Consider the following 22,618-nt stretch of genomic DNA (forward strand, 5'->3'; position numbering starts at 1 on the left):
CCTGTACACTGCTAGGGCAGCATGTAGGGGCCGGAGCAGGGGAGAAAACATGTCTGCAGCTCAGTACTTTGAGGAGAATCACTAGAAACACTCTTGATAAGTTAAATGATAACATTTTATTAACAAAGCTAGGCCACCAGCAGGTCTGTACCATACAGCCCATGAGAATAGCTCATGCCTTGGGTCTTCTCTCAGTGAGAAGCCAGCCAAAGCAGCTCACATTTAGGTAATTGGGAGATGGCAATACACAGTCTACCTTCCGCATTCCATCTCCTGTTCATTGACCTGGTAAGCTAAGGCCTAGTCTACACTAGAAGAGGTTTGTTAGTATAGCTATACTGGCTACATCAGCAAGCCCACACAGTGTAGATGCAACTTATATCAGCGGAAAAGGGGGTTTTGCAGGTATAGCTTTCTCAGGTTCTGTGAATGAAACAAGCCATGCTGCCGAAAGCACTTTTCACTGGTATAACTGTCTACACTAAGGCTGTTGCCAGTATAGAAATGTCATGAAAAATCACCCCTTTGACCAACATTACAATACCAACAAAAGTTTCTAGTATAGATTGGGCCTAAATGACGGGATGTATCTCCAGCACTGTGTGCATAACCAAGCTCGTCCAGGCTTAACATCTGATGCTTGCTGAAACGTCCATCTCTGTTCCAAGCTCTGTTAATATGCCTGCAGTGTGTTGGCTCGCCTTGCCAATTTTTGTGTCTTTCTACGCACAGCAACATCAGCTGCTGCTTGCCATGAGCTGCACGTGGTGTCATATTTTTGTATTGCTTAATCTCACATTTGATACACATACTGTACACTTCGGTCTTTAGTTTAGATCGTGCCCTTAAAATAATGTTGATGTCGCACATTCTGGTCCCTGGTTCTTGAAGAAATATCTCCATTCTCCCTGCTGCCTCTTGTGTCTAGCCTGCAAATTTGTTAATCTGACCTCCACCCCCATCAGTCTGTTATCTCAATCTCTTTAGCTATTTCTGTTATCTTTTCTTTTAGTGAAGGGTCCTGAAGGTTGCAGTGTTCGGGGCAAGGATTTTGCTTCTATCATAAAGTGTGCTTCTGCTGCCATTAGAAAAGGAGGAAAACGGTTTTCTGCCCCTTCTTCGTTTCTTTATGATCTATAAAGATGGCCTGAGAAGATTTACTCCAGATTTACACTGATGTAATTGAGATCAGAATAGGTTCTCTTGTTTACTCTGTTGTAAATTTACACTGATTTGCTCTTTTGCCAAATAGTTTTGACTTCAATAAAATACATTTTTTCACTCTCAAAAACTCATTTTTGCCATGCTGCCTATATTGAATCTTGTTGCCTTGTATAAAAAAAAATCCCAGTTTGTTGTTCCCCTTCCATGTCCTCTGTCTGTCTTCAGTCTCACTGTGAGATTGTTGGGGCAGGGATGGTCCCTTCTCATATGTCTGGAAAATGCCTAGCACATGTGGGTGCTACTCAAACAAATAATTTTTTTTTTAACAGCTCTGGTCTTAGGGCTGTATGAATTAATCGTTTGTGTGTTTTTATTCTGATAGTGATAGGCCATTTGCCGGTGTCTGCACCATGTGTTAGTAGATGCAACAATTAATTAATGATCTGTGGATTTACAACTGGCACCTCTCTTTTTCCTTTGTGTGGTGTTTGAACAGGCGTGTTTGTACCTTTTAACACTCAGTCTTTTATGGGGATGTTCCATTAACTTTTAAATAGCTTCCTAGTTTAACACTGTAAACCCCACATACTTATTCATGTGTTATCTAATTGTCTTGTTTGTCGAGTGAGATCTCCTGGGAGGGGTTTGGTACAGGACTATACCAGTCTGAAAACTGAATTGGGTAACTAAGGCTTGCTGCCTTTTTATTGTGTTTCTTCTCAGCTCCTGAAGAAAAGGAGGTAATTAAAGGGCAATATGAAAAGCTCATGGATGCCTATGGCTGCTTGGGAGAGCTCCGGCTAAAATGTGGTAAGTAGCTTTGAGGATGAGGGCAGTTGTTAGATGCCCATGCCCAAACAAACTTGGTTTAATCCCAGTGACCAGAGAGTTGCCTGATTTCTGTCAGTTTTGGAAGACATTTGGGCTCTTGTCCAATATAACCATTTTATTGATAGGTTTATTGATGCAAACATATTTTTTATAAGCTGTGCATTGGGTTAAAAGCACACTGTCAAATATTATCTTAAGAGTTTTTAGGTTAAGTATTTTACGTTCCTTTGTTTCATGAGACCCTCTTAACAGCTTTCAGAGGGGTAGCCGTGTTAGTCTGTATCAGTAAAAACAACGAGGAGTCCTTGTGCACCTTAGAGACTAACACATTTATTTGGGCATAAGCTTTCATGGGCTATACCCCACTTCATCAGATGGAAGGAGTGGAAAATACAGTAAGCAGGTATAAATATACAGCATATGAAAGATGGGATTTGCCTTACCAAGTGTGGGGGGGGGGGTGTCAGTGCTAACAAGGCCAATTCAATTAGGGTGGATGTGGCCATTCCCAACAGTTGACAAGAAGGGGTGAATATCAACACAGGGGAAATTACTTTTTGTAGTGCTAATGAGGCCAGTTCAATCAACACAGATGTGGCCCATTCCCAGCAGTTCACAAGAAGGTGTGAGAATCAACAAAGGGAAAATTTATTTTTGTAGCCTCGTTAGCACTGACCCCCCCCACTTGGTAAGGCAACTTCCATCTTTTCATGTGCTGTATATTTATACCTGCTTACTGTATTTTCCACTCCATGCATCTGATGAAGTGGGTTATAGCCCACGAAAGCTTATGCCCAAATAAATGTTTTAGTCTCTAAGGTACCACAAGCACTCCTCGTTGTTTTTTCTTAACAGCTTGCTGTTTTTCCTACCACTTTTGTATAATACAAATATTGATTTTTCCCCTCCCCTCCTTTTGTTTTGAATTGAGCTAGTTTCAATAATGGCTCTTATGATTACTAAGGGCCCAGTTGTGCAAACGCCAAAGTACATGAATGACTTTACTCACATGAAAAGCCAAATTAACTTCAGTGAGCCTTCTTGCATGCATGAGTGTTTTCTGAATCAGCCCCATAACTTCAAGTAACACACTGCAGAATATCATTATGCATCAGCATTGCTGTTAATTTTCATATGCTTTCAGGAATCTTGAATTAGCAAAGAAGTTGCTGCTACTCTCTACAACAGGAACATAAAATGAATTTTTGTAGTGCTATAGGAACAGAGCCAAATCACACTGATTTGAGGGCGCTCAGTACCTTGCAGAATTGGGCCCAATAAAATACATTTCAGTTCACTGCTTAAGGTGGTTTTTAAACCAAATATTTAAGTAAATTTTAGTGCTTGTAAAATGTGCCTCATTTACAGCTTCAGAGACTGAAATTCTCCATGTATAAAGCCGGTAATAGCTGTACAGACTTCCCCACGCTGCTCTGGCAATGAGCCTTTACCTTGACTTGGAGGTGTGAGACTACTACTTTTCCATTCCGCATCTACTCAGTCCTTGGCCTCTTTAATGAACCTGCCAACAGGGATAACAAACATAGTAATGGCTGTACACTAGGAACCATATAAGATTATGTACTTAGGCTTTGTCTACATTAGCACTTTTGTCAGCAAACGTTTTGTCAGTTAGGGGTGTGAAAAAACACCCCCCCCCGACCGACATAAGTTTCACCAACAAAAGCGCCAGTGTGGACAGATCTATGTTGGCAGGAGAGTGTCTCCTGCTGACACAGCTACCGCTGCTCTTTGGGGGTGGTTTAATTATGCCGGTGGGAGAGCTCTTTCCTGCTGGCATAGAGTGGCTACACAGGAGACCTTACAGTGGTGGTGTGCAGACATAGCCTAGCTCATTACATATAGGGCACTGAACAGCTGTTAGGTGGTAATGACTTCCATCTACTACAATTTGGGATGGATTTGAAGCAGTTACTTACAGATGAACACACTATATCACGGTGTAAATCTGCAGATCTATCTCACTACTTGAAACAAGAAGGGGATTTTTTGTTTGGTTTGTTCAGTTTCTTGTGGGGTAATTGAGTAATTCTGTTAAACTGAATGTCAGTTTTGTTCATGCACTTGAAAATAAAATAGATAGTGTATGGTCCATTTTTCTTGGCACATAGAACTATGTTTCCTGAGAGGAGTTCAATTAAACCTGTTGTTGTGATAGTTAAGGGATGTGGCGAATAAATACGAGCAGTTCAAACCACAGCTATAGCTAGTTCCCTCTTTGCAGAGGGGAACTAAATCAATCACAGGTGGCACCTCAGTCCCTCCTGTTCTCTGCCTGTGACACACAACAGTTCAGTTGTCTGAAGTCACTGGGCTCAAGAGAGGTGTATCTGGATAAAGTTCTGTGATACACTACGATACAGAGTAGGTCACACTAGATCAGGGGTGGGCAACCTATAGTCCACGGGCCACATCCAGCCCTCCTGCCGGTTTAATCTGGCCCTCGAGCTCCTGCTGGGGAGCGGGGTCTGGGGCTTGCGTTGCTTCCGCGCTCCAGCCGGGGAGCAGGGTCAGAGACTGCTCCATGCACGCATGGTGAGGCTCCTGGAAACAGCATGTCCCCCTTCCGGTTCCTATGTTTAGGGGTAGCCAGGGGGCTCCATGCGCTGCCCCCGCCCCAAGCGCCACCCCCACAGCTCCCATTGGCTGGGAACTGCAGCAAATGGGAGCTGCAGGGGTGGCGTCTGCAGGTGGGGCAGCACGCAGAGCCGCCTGGCCGCACCTCCACATAGGAGTCGGAGAGGGGACATGCCACTGCTTCCAGGAGCTGCTTGAGATAAGCACTGCTCGGAGCCTACATTCCTGACCCCCTCCCATGCCCCAAACCCCTGCCCCAGGCTTGATCCCTCTCCCGCACCCCAATCCCCTGCCTCAGCCCGGAAACCCCTCCCTCACCCTGAACTCCTCATTTCTGCCCCCACCCCGAGTCTGCACCCCCAGCCAGAGCCCTCACCCACTCCTGTACCCCAACCCCAATTTCGTGAACATTCATGGCCCACCATACAATTTCCATACCCAGATGTGGACCTCAGAACAAAAAGTTTGCCCATCCCTGGACTAGATGACGTAGTAGTCCCTTCCTGCCTTAAAAATCTGTGAACTCTATGAAATCTATGAAGTCCCTGTAACCTTCATATTAAATGTTGTATTAATAATAATTTCATAGGGGATAAACATATGGCAGCTGTGTGTTATAACCTATTTTTCGTTTCTTCAGACTTTTACTGCTATGTTTCCCCACATCTATTTATTTTTTGAGAAAATCTAGTTATTTCTGGTGACCATGACCTAAGAAATTCCCCCTGTCGAGCTCTGCCAGTGCATCTCTCTTGTCCCTATTTTACCTCTATACCGTTCCTGTTCAGAGCCACTTCTGAAGGGAGACTGCCAAAAATTCTGTTAATGTCTTGATAATAAGGACCAACTGCAAGTTATATTTGCATAGTTCTCTTAACTGAAAAGCCACAGAGGGCTGTACTTAAATAGAACAGACCAAAGGTTCCCAGACTATTGGAAAAAGGCAAATATAGTGTCCATATTTAAAAAAGTGAAGAAAGAGAACCCGGGGAACTACAGACCAGTCATCCTCACTTCAGTCACCGGCAAAATCATGGAGCAGATCCTCAAAGAATCCATTTTGAAGTACTTGGAGGAGAGAAAGGTGATCAGGAACCGTCAACATGGACTCACCAAGGGCAAGTCATGCCTGACCAACCTGATTGCCTTCTATGATGAGATAACTGGCTCTGTGGATATGGAGGAAAGCGGTGGATGTGATATATCTTGACTTCAGCAAAGCTTTTGATACGGTCTCCCACAGTATTCTTGCCAGCAAGTTAAAGAAGTATGGATTGGATAAATGGACTATAAGGTGGATAGAAAGCTGGCTAGATTGTCGGGCTCAATGGGTAATGATCAACGGTTCGATGTCTATTTGGCAGCCGGTATCAAGCGGAGTGCCCCAGGGGTCGGTCCTGGGGCCGGTTTTGTTCAACATCTTTATTAATGATCTGGATGATGGGATGAATTGAACCCTCAGCAAGTTCTCAGATGACACTAAGCTGGGGGGAGAGGTAGATACACTGGAGGGTAGGAATAGGGTCCAGAGTGACCTAGACAAATTGGAGGATTGGGCCAAAAGAAATCTGATGAGGTTCAACAAGGACAAGTGCAGAGTCCTGAACTTAGGAAGGAAGAATCGCATGCACCACTACAGGCTGGGGACCGACTAGCTAAGCAGCAGTTCTGCAGAAAAGGACCTGGGGATTACAGTGGACGAGAAACTGGATATGAGTCAGCAGTGTGCCCTTGTTCCCAAGAAGGCCAACGGCATATTGGGCTGTATTAGTGAGAGGATTGCCAGCAGATCGAGGGAAGTGATTATTCCCCTCTATTCGGCATTGGTGAGGCCACACCTGGAGTATTGTGTCCAGTTTTGGTCCCCCCACTACAGAAGGGATGTGGACAAATTGGAGAGAGTCCAGTGGAGGGCAACGAAAATGATTAGGGGGCTGGGGCACATGACTTATGAGGAGAAGCTGAGGGAACTGGGGTTATTTAGTCTGCAGAAGAGAAGAGTAAGGGAGGATTTGATAGCAGTCTTCAACTACCTGAAAGGGGGTTCCAAAGAGGATGGAGCTAAGCTATTCTCAGTGGTGGCAGATGACAGAACAAGAAGCAATGATCTCAAGTTGCAGAGGGGGAGGTCTAGGTTGGATATTAGGAAACACTGTTTCACTAGGAGGGTGGTGAAGCACTGGATTGGCTTACGTAGGAAGGTGGTGGAATCTCCATTCTTAGAGGTTTTTAAAGCTCGGCTTGACAAAGCCCTGACTGGGATAATTTAGTTGGTGTTGGTCCTGCTTTGAGCAGGGGATTGGACTAGATGCCTTCCTGAGGTCTCTTCCAACCCTAATATTCTATGATTTTATGATTCCCAAACATTTCCCAGGGCAGATTTCAGCTAGAGAGAGAAAATGTCATTTGCGCACCTGCTCTTTCAGTGGTGGTTGGGGGACCGTTTTTCTCTGGTCCCAAATACGTGACTTGCCTTCCTTCTCATTCACAATCCCTACAGCAATTGTTTCCATGTAAAAGTGACAATAGGAATATATTTAATGTTTCCAGCTGCTAAAATGCATTAAAAGAAGTGAAAAATACAAGGAGAGCAGCGCAATGCAACCAGCCAGCTCTCTGCAGCGCACCAGTGGTTTGCAGACCACAGTTCAGGAACCTTTGGAATAGGCAGTGACAGAGTGGTCTGTTTGACCAGTTGGTCACTATTTGGATTTCATAGAATATCAGGGTTGGAAGGGACCTCAGGAAATCATCTAGTCCAACCCCCTGCTCAAAGCAGGACCAATCCCCAATTTTTGGCCCAGGTCTCTAAATGGCCCCCTCAAGGATAGAACTCACAACCCTGGGTTTAGGAAGCTAATGCTCAAACCAACTATGGGAGATGTGCAAGCAAATCAGCATCTTTTGTGAGTGCTAAATTAGCCAAAAATATTTTGAAGATACTCTCCAAAGGCATACACAAAAGAGTGTATTTGTCAAGCTGAGAAACAGTCTTTTGCAGGAAATATAAAATGTGTCTGGGAGCTCTCCGGGCAATGAATTAACCTGTAAATACCAGTACTTAGGGATCAGTGTAGTCTTGAGTCTCCTTGTCTACAGTTTAGTGTACTCCATTTCCACCTGCCAAGGAGAGGAGAATAGAGGCTGCTTTTTACATTGCCTTGCCTTTGCACAAGAATGCTGATGGACTTTATGAAGCTGCTCACAAGGTTAATGTTTCCCAGAAGTGACAGCATTCACTTGTGTGCATTTACGTCAATTTGGATGACTCACTAGATTCCCCGTTTTCTTTTTGTTTGGGTGGAGCTGTAATAGCATTAACAGCTGAAGGTTTCTGTGCTGTGCTTCAGCCAAGGTTTTGCTTCTCAAGGCAGGTTTAGCAGTGATGTTTATTTTAAGCAGTATGCTAAAGCTGGGTTTATGGTATTGTACAGCACTGTTCAGATGCAGTAGTGCCAGTAAAAGATGTGTACTGTATAAGGTAAATTCTGGACACTACAAACTATGGGGGTTGCTTTATTTGATGAAATAACAGATTTCTCTTCTGAGAAACATTCTCTGTGTATGGGTATGTATACATATGTTAAAATATAAGTGAGAGATAGGTGCCCAGCTTCCATTTGCCTTTAAAAATTGCCTCCTTAAAGTCTAGCGTCATTGCTTAGAGGGACAAAGAAATGTTTTATGGTTAAAACACTGGGTTGGGATTTGGGAGATCCAGTTCTAGTTGTGACCACCACAGACTTTGCTTCTTCTCTGAGCCTCAACTCCCTGTCTGTAAAATGGGGATAATAGTACTTCACAGAGAAGGGGTGAGGATATGTGTGTTGATGACAATGAGGCACTTGGCTACCATAGGCCTGGGAGCCATATAAATAGATTATGGGTCTATTACAGGAGTGGATGGGTGAGATTCTGTGGCTGCAATGTGCAGGAGGTCAGACACTAGATGATCATGATGGTCCCTTCTGGCCTCAAAGTCTGTAAGTCTGAGGAGGGTTTTTTATTTAAAAATTTAATTTAAATTCAGTACCCATAAAAATGGAGATTAATAGAACCCTCAATACAGATAGTTGCTGTATAAATTGTCAGCAAAGATAGCTTGATGAAGCCCAGTGGACAACCGCAGTTCACAAAAGAAAATGGCATACTTGGGTGCAATAACATAAGGCTAGAAAAAAAATTCTGAAAAATACTGTATTTTATCGAGCAGAGATACATGTTTTCATTAGGAGTCCGGTGTCCAGCTTTGGTCACCTTACCTTGAAATATAGCAGAGACTGAATTAGGAGGAGATGGTTGGGTTGTGGATTTTCATATAACGAGAGTGAAAAACCGTGAGTGATTTCACTTGCAAAAGGAAAGAGAAAGGAGTAGATTGAGGTATTCACAACAATGTGAATTGAGAATTGACTAGTTTCTCCTTTTTACTGTATTTCATAATAGAAAGCTTTGAAACCTATGACACACTGTGGGAGAAAATGAATAACAAGAGGCATATATATGCAGGTTTAATACAGCAGCCACATTTATTGTTATCAGCGATGTTCCAGAATTATGCTTCCTGGTGGTATCCTCGCTGAACTTTGGTCAAGGCAGCTGATTTCATAGGCGCCGAACAAAAAGTATAAAAGTTAATTTTGTCTTATTGTCTTGCTGAATGTTCTCCCAGACTCACCCTCCCACACACAGCCTGGTAAATGGGGCATTCAGCACATATTTCTGCGAATAGCTGAGTTTTCCCATTTGCTGTAAAGGTCCTCTTTAAAGCCAACTATGATTATTATGCTTCACCACTGGGCTACATAATGATCTCAGTTACTATACATCAAATTTATACCAGGATAACTGTGTTCAGAATTTATCTCATTATCCCTGAAAGGATTGTTTTCTTGTATTTGCTCTAGTGAAATGGAAAGTGCACTCCTCCATCTTTCTCAAATATTCTTATTTTCTATACCTAACTTTGAGGCATCTGATTCTGGCCATCGTGGGAGACAAGATACCGGACTAGATGGGGCAGGGTCTGATCCATTATGGCTGCTTCTGTGTTCCTAAACACCTGTTAGCACTGTAGTGATGAAAATGTCATTCCATAAGTGCGTTGTAAAGGCTGGAATGAAGCAGGAATGTAGATTTTACCCCACTTGTAAAGTAAATTATAATTTTTGTTTAAAAAGCAATTTAAGTGAAGATTCAGGGTTTCTAAGGTGAGAGCTACTTTAAAAGGTCCACCGCTGGCATTGTTGCTTGTGCAAATGTGAAGTGCATATTAAGACCTAGAGCTCTTTGATTATTCTTTAAGGTTTCCTTTTCTGGATTGCTTTAAATTGTTTCTTTTCTGCTCGCTCTGTGCATCAAGCACTCTGTAGCTCTTTAAGCAGTATGTAATATGCTTTCTTCTACTGCCCTGGGATATTGATATAAAGGAAACTTTTACCATATTTTTCCTCTTTCTTCCACCTTATTTGCATTCTTTTCTCATCTAAGATTTTTTGGTTTGAGAAATAGGGCTGGGTTTTGGCCTGTCCTTCCACAGTGTGCAGGGAACCTCCTGGCCACAAATGAAGGCTGGCCACAGTTAGAGTACATGTAGTCCCCTGAGTACAAAGTTTGCTTCTGACTAGCACTGCTAGCAAATGAAAACTGCAGGGAATTGATTCTGGGTTAATTTTTCTTCTGATCTTAAAGGAATACTGTCTACCTTCTTCTAATCTTAAAGCCAGTTACATTTGGTAAAGCAACAAATGTCTATGTCACATCTGCAGTAGTTTTTTAATTCTGCTGCTTGTGTATTCAGTCAAACAAGCATAAATCTTCTGACTGCTGTTCAGCTCCTCCTAAGAGTTGGATCCTCGCGCATGTGCACATTGCTGATGCAGCAAGATGGATCAAAAATGAAACAAATCATGTAGTGTTAATTGATTTATACGAATATGGTAGTTCACATTATTTGCACTTTTTTCAATCAAAGTTTTATTTGGAATCCCAAGGGATGCAACATTAAAATATTATGACAGAAATAAAATGGATAGAAAGCTACACATGTGAAAAGTTAAGGCTAGTGAGGCTAACACTATTCCTCTATTTTGAAAATAAAAAATTGGGGGAAGTACCATATGGACCTAGGGGGATGTCAGTGTGTGTCTTATTTTCATTTCTCTCCCCTCATGATTACAGTATCTGCTGTATATCTTTTTCTCAGTATAATTTCCATGGCTTAAAGCCATTCTCTCTCTGCTGGCAAAATATCACAGCATTAATGCCAATCTGTGGCTCAGGAAAATTTGTAAACCATGATCCCGTGAGAATCCCGGGTTGTCATCAGTTCACATACTGTAGGAAATAGTTTGCCGTGTGACAAACTGATTTTATTTTATTTTTTTCAAACAGGAAGCTTTCTGTGGCCTTTTCTTTTGTGGAGACTTACTGCATAATACAAGTGAAATTGTTTAGAGCCTAGGAAACCCTCCTGTAAAATCTTGTTCGTTAAATGCTTTATTTCCACCCAAAAAGAAAAGGAGTATTTGTGGCACCTTAGAGACTAACCAATTTATTTGAGCATAAGCTTTCGTGAGCTACAGCTCACTTCATCAGATGCATACTGTGGAAAGTGTAGAAGATCTTTTTATACACACAAAGCATGAAAAAATACCTCCCCCCACCCCACTCTCCTGCTGGTAATAGCTTATCTAAAGTGATAACTCTCCTTACAATGTGCGTGATAATCAAGGTGGGCCATTTCCAGCACAAATCCAGGGTTTAACAAGAACGTCTTGGGGGGGGGGGGGGGCAGGTAGGAAAAAACAAGGGGAAATAGGTTACCTTGCATAATGACTTTAGCCACTCCCAGTCTCTATTCAAGCCTACGTTAATTGTATCCAATTTGCAAATGAATTCCAATTCAACAGTCTCTCGCTGGAGTCTGGATTTGAAGTTTTTTTGTTGTAATATCGCAACTTTCATGTCTGTAATCGCATGACCAGAGAGATTGAAGTGTTCTCCGACTGGTTTATGAATGTTATAATTCTTGACATCTGATTTGTGTCCATTTATTCTTTTACGTAGAGACTGTCCAGTTTGACCAATGTACATGGCAGAGGGGTATTGCTGGCACATGATGGCATATATCACATTGGTGGATGTGCAGGTGAACGAGCCTCTAATAGTGTGGCTGATGTGATTAGGCCCTGTGATGGTGTCCCCTGAATAGATATGTGGGCACAGTTGGCAACGGGCTTTGTTGCAAGGAGAGGTTCCTGGGTTAGTGGTTCTGTTGTGTGGTATGTGGTTGCTGGTGAGTATTTGCTTCAGGTTGGGGGGCTGTCTGTAGGCAAGGACTGGCCTGTCTCCCAAGATTTGTGAGAGTGTTGGTTCCTCCTTCAGGATAGGTTGTAGATCCTTAATAATGCGTTGGAGGGGTTTTAGTTGGGGGCTGAAGGTGACGGCTAGAGGCATTCTGTTATTTTCTTTGTTAGGCCTGTCCTGTAGTAGGTGACTTCTGGAAACTCTTGTGGCTCTATCAATCTGTTTCTTCACTTCCGCAGGTGGGTATTGTAGTTGTAAGAATGCTTGATGGAGATCTTGTAGGTGTTTGTCTCTGTCTGAGGGGTTGGAGCAAATGCGGTTGTATCGCAGAGCTTGGCTGTAGACAATGGATCGTGTGGTGTGGTCAGGGTGAAAGCTGGAGGCATGTAGGTAGGAATAGCGGTCAGTAGGTTTCCAGTATAGGGTGGTGGTTATGTGACCATCGTTTATTAGCACTGTAGTGTCCAGGAAGTGGATCTCTTGTGTGGACTGGACCAGGCTGAGGTTGATGGTGGGATGGAAATTGTTGAAATCATGGTGGAATTCCTCAAGGGCTTCTTTTCCATGGGTCCAGATGATGAAGATGTCATCAATATAGCGCAAGTAGAGTAGGGGTGTTAGGGGACGAGAGCTGAGGAAGCGTTGTTCTAAGTCAGCCATAAAAATGTTGGCATACTGTGGGGCCATGCGGGTACCCATAGCAGTGCCGCTGATTTGAAGGTATACATTGTCCCCAAATGTAAAATAGAAAAGGAGTACTTGTGGCACCTTAGAAACTAACCAATTTATTTGAGCATAAGCTTTCGTGAGCTACAGCTCACTTCATCGGATGCATCCGATGTAGCTCACGAAAGCTTATGCTCAAATAAATTGGTTAGTCTTTAAGGTGCCACAAGTACTCCTTTTCTTTTTGCGAATACAGACTAACACGGCTGCTACTCTGAAAAATGTAAAATAGTTATGGGTAAGGACAAAGTCACAAAGTTCAGCCACCAGGTTAGCCGTGACATTATCGTGGATAGTGTTCTTGACGGCTTGTAGTCCATCTTTGTGTGAAATGTTGGTGTAGAGGGCTTCTACATCCGTAGTGGCCAGGATGGTGTTATCAGGAAGATCACCGATGGATTGTAGTTTCCTCAGGAAGTCAGTGGTGTCTCGAAGGTAGCTGGGAGTGCTGGTAGCGTAGGGCCTGAGGAGGGAGTCTACATAGCCAGACAATCCTGCTGTCAGGGTGCCAATGCCTGAGATGATGGGGCGCCCAGGGTTTCCAGGTTTATGGATCTTGGGTAGTAGATAGAATATCCCAGGTCGGGGTTCCAGGGGTGTGTCTGTGTGGATTTGATCTTGTGCTTTTTCAGGGAGTTTCTTGAGCAAATGCTGTAGTTTCTTTTGGTAACCCTCAATGGGATCAGAGGGTAATGGCTTGTAGAAAATGGTGTTGGAGAGCTGCCGAGCAGCCTCTTGTTCATATTCCGACCTATTCATGATGACAACAGCACCTCCTTTGTCAGCCTTTTTGATTATGATGTCTGAGTTGTTTCTGAGGCTGTGGATGGCATTGTGTTCCGCACGGCTGAGGTTATGGGGCAAGTGGTGCTGCTTTTCCACAATTTCAGCCCATGCACGTCGGCGGAAGCACTCTATGTAGAAGTCCAGTCTGCTGTCTCAACCTTCAGGAGGAGTCCACCTAGAATCCTTCTTTTTGTAGTGTTGGTAGGGAGGTCTCTGTGGATTAGTATTTTGTTCAGAGGTATGTTGGAAATATTCCTTGAGTCGGAGACGTCGAAAATAGGATTCTAGGTCACCACAGAACTGTATCATGTTCGTGGGGGTGGAGGGGCAGAAGGAGAGGCCCCGAGATAGGACAGCTGCTTCTGCTGGGCTAAGAGTATAGTTGGATAGGTTAACAATATTGGTGGGTGGGTTGAGGGAACCATTGCTGTGGCCCCTTGTGGCATGTAGTAGTTTAGAAAGTTTAGTGTCCTTTTTCTTTTGTAGAGAAGCAAAGTGTGTGTTGTAAATGGCTTGTCTAGTTTTAGTAAAGTCCAGCCACGAGGAAGTTTGTGTGGAAGGTTGGTTTTTTTATGAGTATCCATTTTTGAGAGCTCATTCTTTATCTTTCCCTGTTTCCTGTAGAGGATGTTGATCAGGTGGTTCCGCAGTTTCTTTGAGAGCGTGTGGCACAAGCTGTCAGCATAGTCTGTGTGGTATGTAGATTGTAATGGATTTTTTACCTTCAGTGCTTTTGGTACGATATCCATCTGTTTGCATTTGGAAAGGAAGATGATGTCTGTCTGTATCTGTACAAGTTTTTTCATGCAGTTGATAGATTTCCACTCCATACGGCTGTTACTCTGAAACCTATTTCCACCCAGTCAATCAATAATTACCCCTCACATTAGCTGTTGTAAATTTCAGGAACAGAGAAAATCAGCTTTTAATTTGTTAACTTAGAAGTATCTTGCATATTAACAACAACAACAACAAATCGATTTAGCAGCGTAAACTAACACTACGTCTACGCTACGCAGCTTTTAGCAACATGGTTGTGCTACAGCCATGCCGTTAAAAGGCGCTCAGTGTAGCTGCTGTTTGTCGGCAGGAGAGCTCTCTCCTGCAGGCAAAGCACTGTTCACACCAGCGCTTATCGTGGACAAAACTTTTGTCTTTCAGGGGGAGGAGGAGGTTAACACCTCTGAACAACAACAATTTTGTCTTTTGCTTGCCAGTGTAGACAAAGCCTAAGGCCAAAACCCTGAAAAGACTTGTGTGTGCTTGATTTTAAGTATGTGGGTAGTCCCATTGCTTCAGTGAAACTATTCCTGTCCTTAAAGTTAAGCACATGCATAAGTCTTTGTAGGATCAGAGCCCAAAAGCTGAGTAGTTATTCTCACATTAAAAAGAAAAGGAGTACTTGTGGCACCTTAGAGACTAACCAATTTATTTGAGCATGAGCTTTCGTGAGCTACAGCTCACTTGTAGCTCACGAAAGCTTATGCTCAAATAAATTGGTTAGTCTCTAAGGTGCCACAAGTACTCCTTTTCTTTTTGCGAATACAGACTAACACGGCTGTTACTCTGAAATCTCACATTAAAGCAACTATTTAAAAAAAAAAAAAAAAAAGGCCCGGGGGGGTGGCGGGTGGCAGGGTGGTTACTTGAAGTGATATATACCAGAAGAGGAATCACATTTTAAAAAAAAAAAAGTTTTAGCTGGAAATAAATGAAGTTGGATTTTGATTTATTGCTGGCTTCAGAATGAGATATACTAATAGTTGTTATAATCAGACTTGTATGGCCTGTCTGCTCCTGTTAAGTACGGTAACTAGAGGGGTTGGCCCTGCAGCTGGTAATGCTGCTATTGCCACACAAAATGGTATTTCAAACAGCATGCTTGGGTAAATAAAGCTTTTGTTTTATTCTCTGGGACTGTGTTTTCAGTCCAACAAAATGTCTAAGTGAAATGACGAATGGACATAGTTCAGTCTAGGCTTGCATCACAAATGCAGCAGATGTAATTAGAGACCGCTTTGGGGAGGGGAAATTGGCAGCCTGTGCTTGGGGAAAGGCCCAGGAGTGAGATAACACGGGGAGCAAGTTTTCTTAGAACTGAGAGAAGAGCATTTCCAAGGCTAAGCTGAAAGTGTTGGCAAAGAAGGAAAGGGGTGGAGCGAGTAAGGAGGAAGCTGCATCAAAATGTTCATGGCCAGATGCTAAACAGCACATGCGTATATATAATATATATATTGCGCGCACACACAAAATGTAATGAGTGTGGGAAACTAGCTGGTGACCCACCAAGCATCTGAACCCTGAAAAAGAAGAGTTAAATTTTTTTTTTTGTTTTTTTTTAAGGGTGGAAAGTACAGTAAGTGTGTCTCTGAGGGCTTGGTTTTTCATGAATGGAGACTATCTGGTGGTTTTGAGGCTTGAAAGAGACATGATTTACAGTTTGATAATGGTATTATATTGATAACATTCTTATTATTGTGCATGTTTCTGAAAGCTTGAGAGGCGAGATCTTCACCTCCACACTGTCCCCTGTACCTCACATAAAAGGGCCAGAGTGGCCTAGGACTGTCAAAGCTCCACCTCCATCTGGTGAGGATTCCCCTAGGATAGGCTGTGTGAGACAGCCTTAAGGCTGCCTCCTGCAGACCCCTTTGCAAGCTCTGGTGTAGGTGGCATGTTCGAGGGTCAGGGCCACAGCACTGGAGAGTCTGGAGTGTGCTGTGGCCCATAATGTAGCCTTGAGAGGCTGCTGTAAATTAGAGAGGCCTTCAGGGCTGCCTAAGAGGGTATGTCTACAGAGCTCGTGGCAGAGCGACCCTCCAGCCTGGGACGACAGACTTGGGCCTGTAGGGCTAGCACTCTAAAAATAGCTGTGCAGACCGCGCTTCTAAGTTCCAGATTTCGCTCTGATGCCTAGGGCGGGGTGGGGTGGGGTGTGAGCTCAGAGCCCAAGCTGCAATGTCTACACAGCTATTATTAGTGCAATAGCACAAGCCCTGTGAGCCCAAGTCCATCAACCTAGGCTGGGAGCTTACATGTAAGTTTCCCAGACCTGAAGAAAAGCTCTGTGTAAGCTCGAAAGCTTCTCTCTCTCACCGACAGAAGTTGGTCCAGTAAAATATGTTGCCTCACCCACCTTGTTTCTCTAATACAGGGGTCGGCAACCTGTGGCACACATGCCAAAGATGGCACGCGAGCTGATTTTTAATGGCACGCTGCTGCCTGCCGGGTCCCAGCCGCCGGCACTGCTCAGCCTGCTCTCGAACCCAGGCCGGGACCCCGGCAGGCAGCAGCGTGCCATTAAAAATCCTGCCCGCCCCAGCCTGCTCTTCTCCGCTCCCCATGGGGGCAGGGTGAAGAAGCTTGGTCCTGCCAGCTGCTGCTGCAGGGCAGGCAAGCTCTTCCCTCCCCCGCCTCTTCCCCCAGTGTGCTGGGTTCCTGCCCCTTCTCTCCCTCCCTGCTGCCAATCAGCTGACAGCCCTTGCACGGGAGGGGGAGAAGCGGAGCCTCAGCGCGTTTGCTGCTCCAGGGAGGAGGCGGAGAAGAGGTGGGGAACGGGGGTGGAATCAGGGCATATCCCCTCCAGCCCCCTGCCATGAGCTGCTCTGGGCAGGGGGCTGGGAGCACCCCCAAGACCCTAGCCCACACCCCCAGCCCTCTGTCCTGACCCCTGCACCCCCCTCATACGCCCCCAGCCCTCTGTCCTGACCCCTGCACCCTCCTCACACACCCCCGTCCCCCTGCCCTGACTCCTGCACCCCCACACATACCCAGCCCTCCATGCCTGACTCTTGCACCCCCCACATTCCAAACCCCACCCTGAGCACCAAATGGGAGCTTCTGCAAACCTCTCCCCCCCCCCCCCCCCCCATTCCCATCTGCAGCCTCGCACCAAATGGGAGCTGCCCAGGTAAGCACTCCACACCCAAAGCTCCTACCCCAAACCTGAGCCCCCTCCCTCATTCTAGCTCCTGGCCAGACCCTACATCCCAACCCCCAGCCTGCTCCTTCACCCCCAGCCCTGTGCTCAGTGCACTCCCACCCTCAGCTCAGTGCAGAGAGAGGAAGAAAATGGGCTAGAACCAGGGAGAAGGTAGGTACCCACTCTATGTGGGCAGGGCCGGGATCCCAGACTGGCAACGGGCTGAGCGGGGCCAGCAGCTGGGACCCTGGCTGGCAGGAGCTGGCAGACAGAACTCCAGACCGGCAGTGGGCTGAGTGGCAGTGGGCTGAGCGGCAGTGGGCTGAGCCGCTCAGCCCGCTGCCGGTCTGGGGTTCTGGCTGCCGGCCCCTGGCCAGCCAGGGTCCCGGCCGCAGGCCCCGCTCAGCCTGCTGCTGGCCTAGCTAAACGGAATCCCAGGCTGGCAGCGGGCTGAGCGGGCCGGTGGCGTAAGATTAGTATTTTAATTTAATTTTAAATGAAGCTTCTTAAACATTTTGAAAACCTTGTTTACTTTACATACGACAATAGTTTAGTTATATAATATAGAGAGAGACCTTCTAAAAAAACGTTAAAATGTATTACTGGCATGCAAAACCTTAAATTAAAGTGAATAAATGAAGACTCGGCACACCACTTTTGAAAGGTTGCTTACCCCTGCTCTAATACCTTTAAAGTTAACAGAGAAGCCTTACAGTAGAGAGTGCTTAAACTGCATATCATAGGCCTGCTCTGGCTCTTATTGCAGTCCATGGCAAAATCACTAGGCCATGTCTAGACTAGGAAAATAGGATGTTCACAAACATGATTTTAAACAGGACATCACACCTATTGTAGACAGGGCAAGTAATGTTTAAAAACATGTTAGCTGATTTTGGTCAACCCTAGGCTCCCATCTAGTGTGGACTACGACCAGCTAATGACCTGTCTTCTAGACACAGTGCTTCAATGGGAACAGGATGAGGCCCTCCCCAAACATCTGGGGCCCTAGGGTAGAGGTTGCACATCTCAGATGCTTTCCTATTTAAAAAAAAAAATAGGCTAATATCTCTGGCAAAGAAATAGTAAAGTATCTTGGGTTAGATTCTGTTAGGGTGACAAGATAGCAAGTGTGAGAAATCAGGAGGGGAGGTAATAGGTTGCCTGTAGAAGACAAAGCCTCTAATTTTGGGATATCTGGTCACCCTAGATTCTGTGCTATACATCTAAAGCTCACAGCTGTGGGGCGCTATTGTGGCTTTAAGCCATCTTTGCACCCTTCCAGTCCTGGTGGCTCCACAGGGCGGAGCATTGCTTGGCATAACTTTGGGCATGTCCACGCAGCCCATGGTAGCAGCAAGCCTCCCATCTTGCCTCTCTAATATTCTGGGACCGACGTGGTTACACCACCACTGCATACAACTTTAAAGATAAGTCTGAAGCACCTGGTGTTGACTGTCAGAGCGTCTCCCCTCACATGGTCAGATGTTTCAGTAACAATGAGCTGTTCACAATGCACCCTGCTACGGGTTTGTTTGGTTTTTTTTAAGTACTATTAGATTTGAACTTAATTTTTCCTAGTCTGACACTGCCTTTCCCTTCGATCCCTTCTGGCTATGATCCCTATAGAAAAGATTAGGATCCCAGCAGCCAGTGAAAACTTTTGCATGAGATCCTGTTTTAGATCTAAAATCCCTTTTGTCTCAGCATTCCTATTGTCACAATTCAGGGCAACTGGTCCCTCAAGTGTTTTCTCTAGGCTCCCGGCTCCTTGGCCACCACCTCTCTTGGGCAGAAACCTGAATCTCTCTCCCTCCTGATCGGGGGTTTTGCAGGCTGGGTTTGCAGAGTTCCTGCTGATGCTTGATATCCCCAGCAAGCCAGACTGCCTAAACAGGCCAGCATCTGTGCTTTGATTTCTCTTTAAAGGCTATGAACAACTGCAATTGCCAGCAGTCACAAATTGCCATACCGTTCTTAATAAGCAGGCATATTTATTCTTAAGGTGAAAGCATTATAGAGAAAACATATAAAAACATAGAAGTTTGTAGACGCATGCTAAAAGCTTACCAGAAGTCACCCATCAGTCTTATGGGGCCTCAAAGCCCTTCCAACTTTTTCCCAAAAAGAACTGGGGACTCCCCTGGACTGAAGATTCTGTACATTTGCTGGATCAGAAAGAAGTCTCTGAGTCAGCTTAAACTCAGACCTTTTATCCAAAAGTCCTTTATTTGTCTTTTGGTCTCTGGAGAATCCAATTTGAACGAGTGTATGTGAGCATCTTCAAGTGATGGTGGTACTTTGGAGGATTGACTACCTGAGTGAATTTGCCTAATCACCCCACACTGTTCTTAGTTCCTGAAGGAGCTGTGGTCATCCTCCCCCATGGTATTCTATACAGTCCCTGGCCCACAATGATACATAAACTTAATACAGTAAGATCACCCAAAGATATTGGCAGAAATTGCCATATCTGTCACACCCACCACGCAGCCATCAGTTTGTCACGGCCACCTCCCTCATGCTGAAACTGACTAGAACAATTTGTGTTTATTTGTGTTTCTTTACAGGATCATTTAATGCTGCCCCCAAACTCCTCACTGTGGGCCAGATCCTCTGCTGATGTAAATCAGCATAGCTCTGTTGACTTCAGAGGCGCTACACTGATTTACACCAGGTGAGGACTGGGCTCATAGTCTGTAAGCAACCCAGAACAAGGAATATTTTTCTGGATCCTCCCTATTAGATGCTACAGAATAGTGTGTGATCAAGTGTGGTTCACCATTAAGCTAATTGATGTAATCTCCTGGTTTTAATCCTTTATGCATAGTCAGTTGCAAAGTAAGTGGGAATAAAATATAGGGTTATTACCATTTCTAACACTCAAAGCTGTAGTACTAGCTAAGAAAACATAACATATGTGCTTAACAACCCCCTCCCCACACACACACAAGAATGGGAACGTGGTGTACTCTTGTTAACAGAAAGGAACACTATGAAAGTAACTTTTTATAAATAACCACCTACATTGGCCTTTATTGTGAACTAAACTCTACAGAACAGCATGAGTAGATTCAGACAGTCTCATGCTTCATGCTGAAGTCCCACACAAATGTTCTGGGCTCCCCAAATATCCCCCTTAAGGCAGGTTTTCTCACCTGATCTGATGTCTGAAAGTAAGAGTCGTGGGGAGTTTAAGTGCTCAAGGCCTTTTTATCGAAAGCCTGATTCCCTACTGCTGACTTATGTCTATGCTACAGAGTTTTGTAGACAAAGGTTATGCTGATGTACAGCCACCACTTTAATTAAACTGCTGTTGCACGTCCACACTATGCTCCTTGTGTCGGTGGAGCGCATCCACATTAGGAGCTGTTGCATTGACACAGTGAGCAGTGCATTGTGGTAACTATCCCACTGTGCAACTGGCCGCAGGGTGCTTTGGGGAGGGTTTCCAATGTTTCATGGGCAGGTACAGCATCACATGATGCAAGTTTCTCAATCCCATTGTTCCATGGGCATCCTACTACATTGCCAGCTGCTTTTCAACTGAAGTGTGTATGGGGAGGAGGAAGGAGGAGAGTGTGTGACAGGGAGTGTGTGTCGGGTGTGTCAGGGGAGAGACAGAGACAGATTGTATGTTGGGGGAGTGTGTATGTGAGAGAGACAGAGTTCTTGTTGGGGGAGAGTGGGTGTGTTGGCATGCTGTCTTTTTAAGTTCAGACAGCAGCCGGAAGCAATCAGTCCTGAGGCAGGGGTAAGGGGACACCCCCACACATGTCAGCCTCCTCCTCCCATCCTGGCTCAGCACAGCAGTCCCTCCCCCCTTCTCCCCGGGTAGTAGCAACCTGCCTGCCGCTGTGTTCCTAGTGCAGGGGAGAGCAGGATTCCAAGTTGCTCTTTGCTGCCAGAGTGGCACACTCAGCTGTCAGAACTTACCAAAGCTTTGAAAGGGGAGGGGTGCATGCCTGCAGGGCAGCCAAGCTCAAAATAGTGAGCAGAATGGTCATGGCGGGCATTGTGGGATACTGGGGAAGGCCAGTTAAGTTGACATAATGAACGGCAGCATCTACACTGACGCTTTGTTGCTTTAACTTTGCCACGAAAAGCTTTGTGCCTCTCGTCGAGGTGGTTTTATTTTGTCAGCAAAACAGGAGAGTTTTGCCGACAAAAGTAGCATTGTAGCGCGTACACCTCCACTGTGTTGTCGGCAAAAGCTGCCTTTTGCTGACAAAACTGTGTAGGGTAGACAAGGCCTCAATCTTTCTGTACCTTAACCCAGTGATGAGCTGCCAAAATCTTAACAACGGGTTCCCTCCTCACCCCATCCAACCCCCCTGCGTTCCTTGACGCCCCCCCCAGGACACCTGCCCCATCCACCCCCCTCCCCTGTCCTCTGACTGCCCCCGGAACCGGGCAGGAGGGTCTCGTGGGCCACCGTAGTGGGTGCCCACCCCACCCCTAAGAGCCAGAGGCACCTGCCGGGGGGCGAGGTGTGGAGTCCCGGAGGTGCTTACCTGGGGCAGCTCCCAGGAAGCATCCGGCAGGTCCCTCTGGCTCCTAGGGGCAGGGGAGTGTAGCTAGGGCGGGGAACAGGGGGAGTGGCCGCTCCCCCACTGATCACATCAAAAGTGCCGCCTTAGGTGCTGACTCCCTGGGTGCTCCAGGGCTAGAGCACCCACCGGCAGCTCCCCGCCCCACGCCTGGCCCCAGCTCACCTCCGCTCCGCCTCCGCCCCTGAATGCACCGCCCCGCCCTGCTTCTCCGCCCCGCCCCCCCGGCTTCCCACGAATCAGCTGTTCAGCAGGAAGCCGGGGAGGGCTGAGAAGCAGGTGGCGGCTTCCTGCTCAGGCCGAGGGAGGCTGAGGTGAGCTGGGGCGGGGAGCGGTTCCCCTGTGTGCCCTCCCCCCCGGGTTACCTGCTGCGGCGAGGGCAGCCCTCCTCACGCCCCCCTGCCCCAGCTCACCTCTGCCTCCCTGGGCCTGAGTGGGAAGCCACCGCCTGCTTCTCAGCCTGCCCCAGCTTCCCGCGCAAACAGCTGATTCGCGGGAAGCTTGGGGGGGGCGGAGAAGCAGAGCGAGGCGGCGCATTCAGGGGAGGAGGCGGAGCGGAGGTGAGCTGGGGTGGGGCAGGGAGCTGCCGGTGGGTGCTCTGCACCCACCAAATTTTCCCCTTGGGTGTTCCAGGGCTGGAGCACCCACGGAGTCGGTTAAATTTAGAAGCCCTTTTCTAAAGTGCACCCACTTTTGGCCAGTTAAATTTAGAAGCCCTTTTAGAACCAGTTGTCCC

At 45.9% G+C, this 22,618-nt stretch overlaps 1 protein-coding gene across 5 annotated transcripts in view; it reads left to right on the plus strand.

Moving 5' to 3' along the window:
* Positions 1–22,618, plus strand: part of SYNJ2 (synaptojanin 2) — a 96,981-nt gene that overhangs the window by 13,761 nt on the left and 60,602 nt on the right. For 4 of the 5 annotated variants that reach the window (XM_037895056.2, XM_043544258.1, XM_037895057.2 and 1 more), the window contains exon 2: positions 1,888–1,974. In XM_037895056.2, coding sequence (XP_037750984.1) covers positions 1,888–1,974 — 87 coding nt within the window. Of the gene's footprint in view, positions 1–1,887; positions 1,975–22,618 lie in introns of those variants that run through there. The other variant, XM_043544259.1, reaches the window with a different exon arrangement.

Source organism: Chelonia mydas, chromosome 3 (genome assembly GCF_015237465.2).
Source record: "Chelonia mydas isolate rCheMyd1 chromosome 3, rCheMyd1.pri.v2, whole genome shotgun sequence".
Classification (NCBI taxonomy): Eukaryota; Metazoa; Chordata; order Testudines; family Cheloniidae; genus Chelonia; species Chelonia mydas.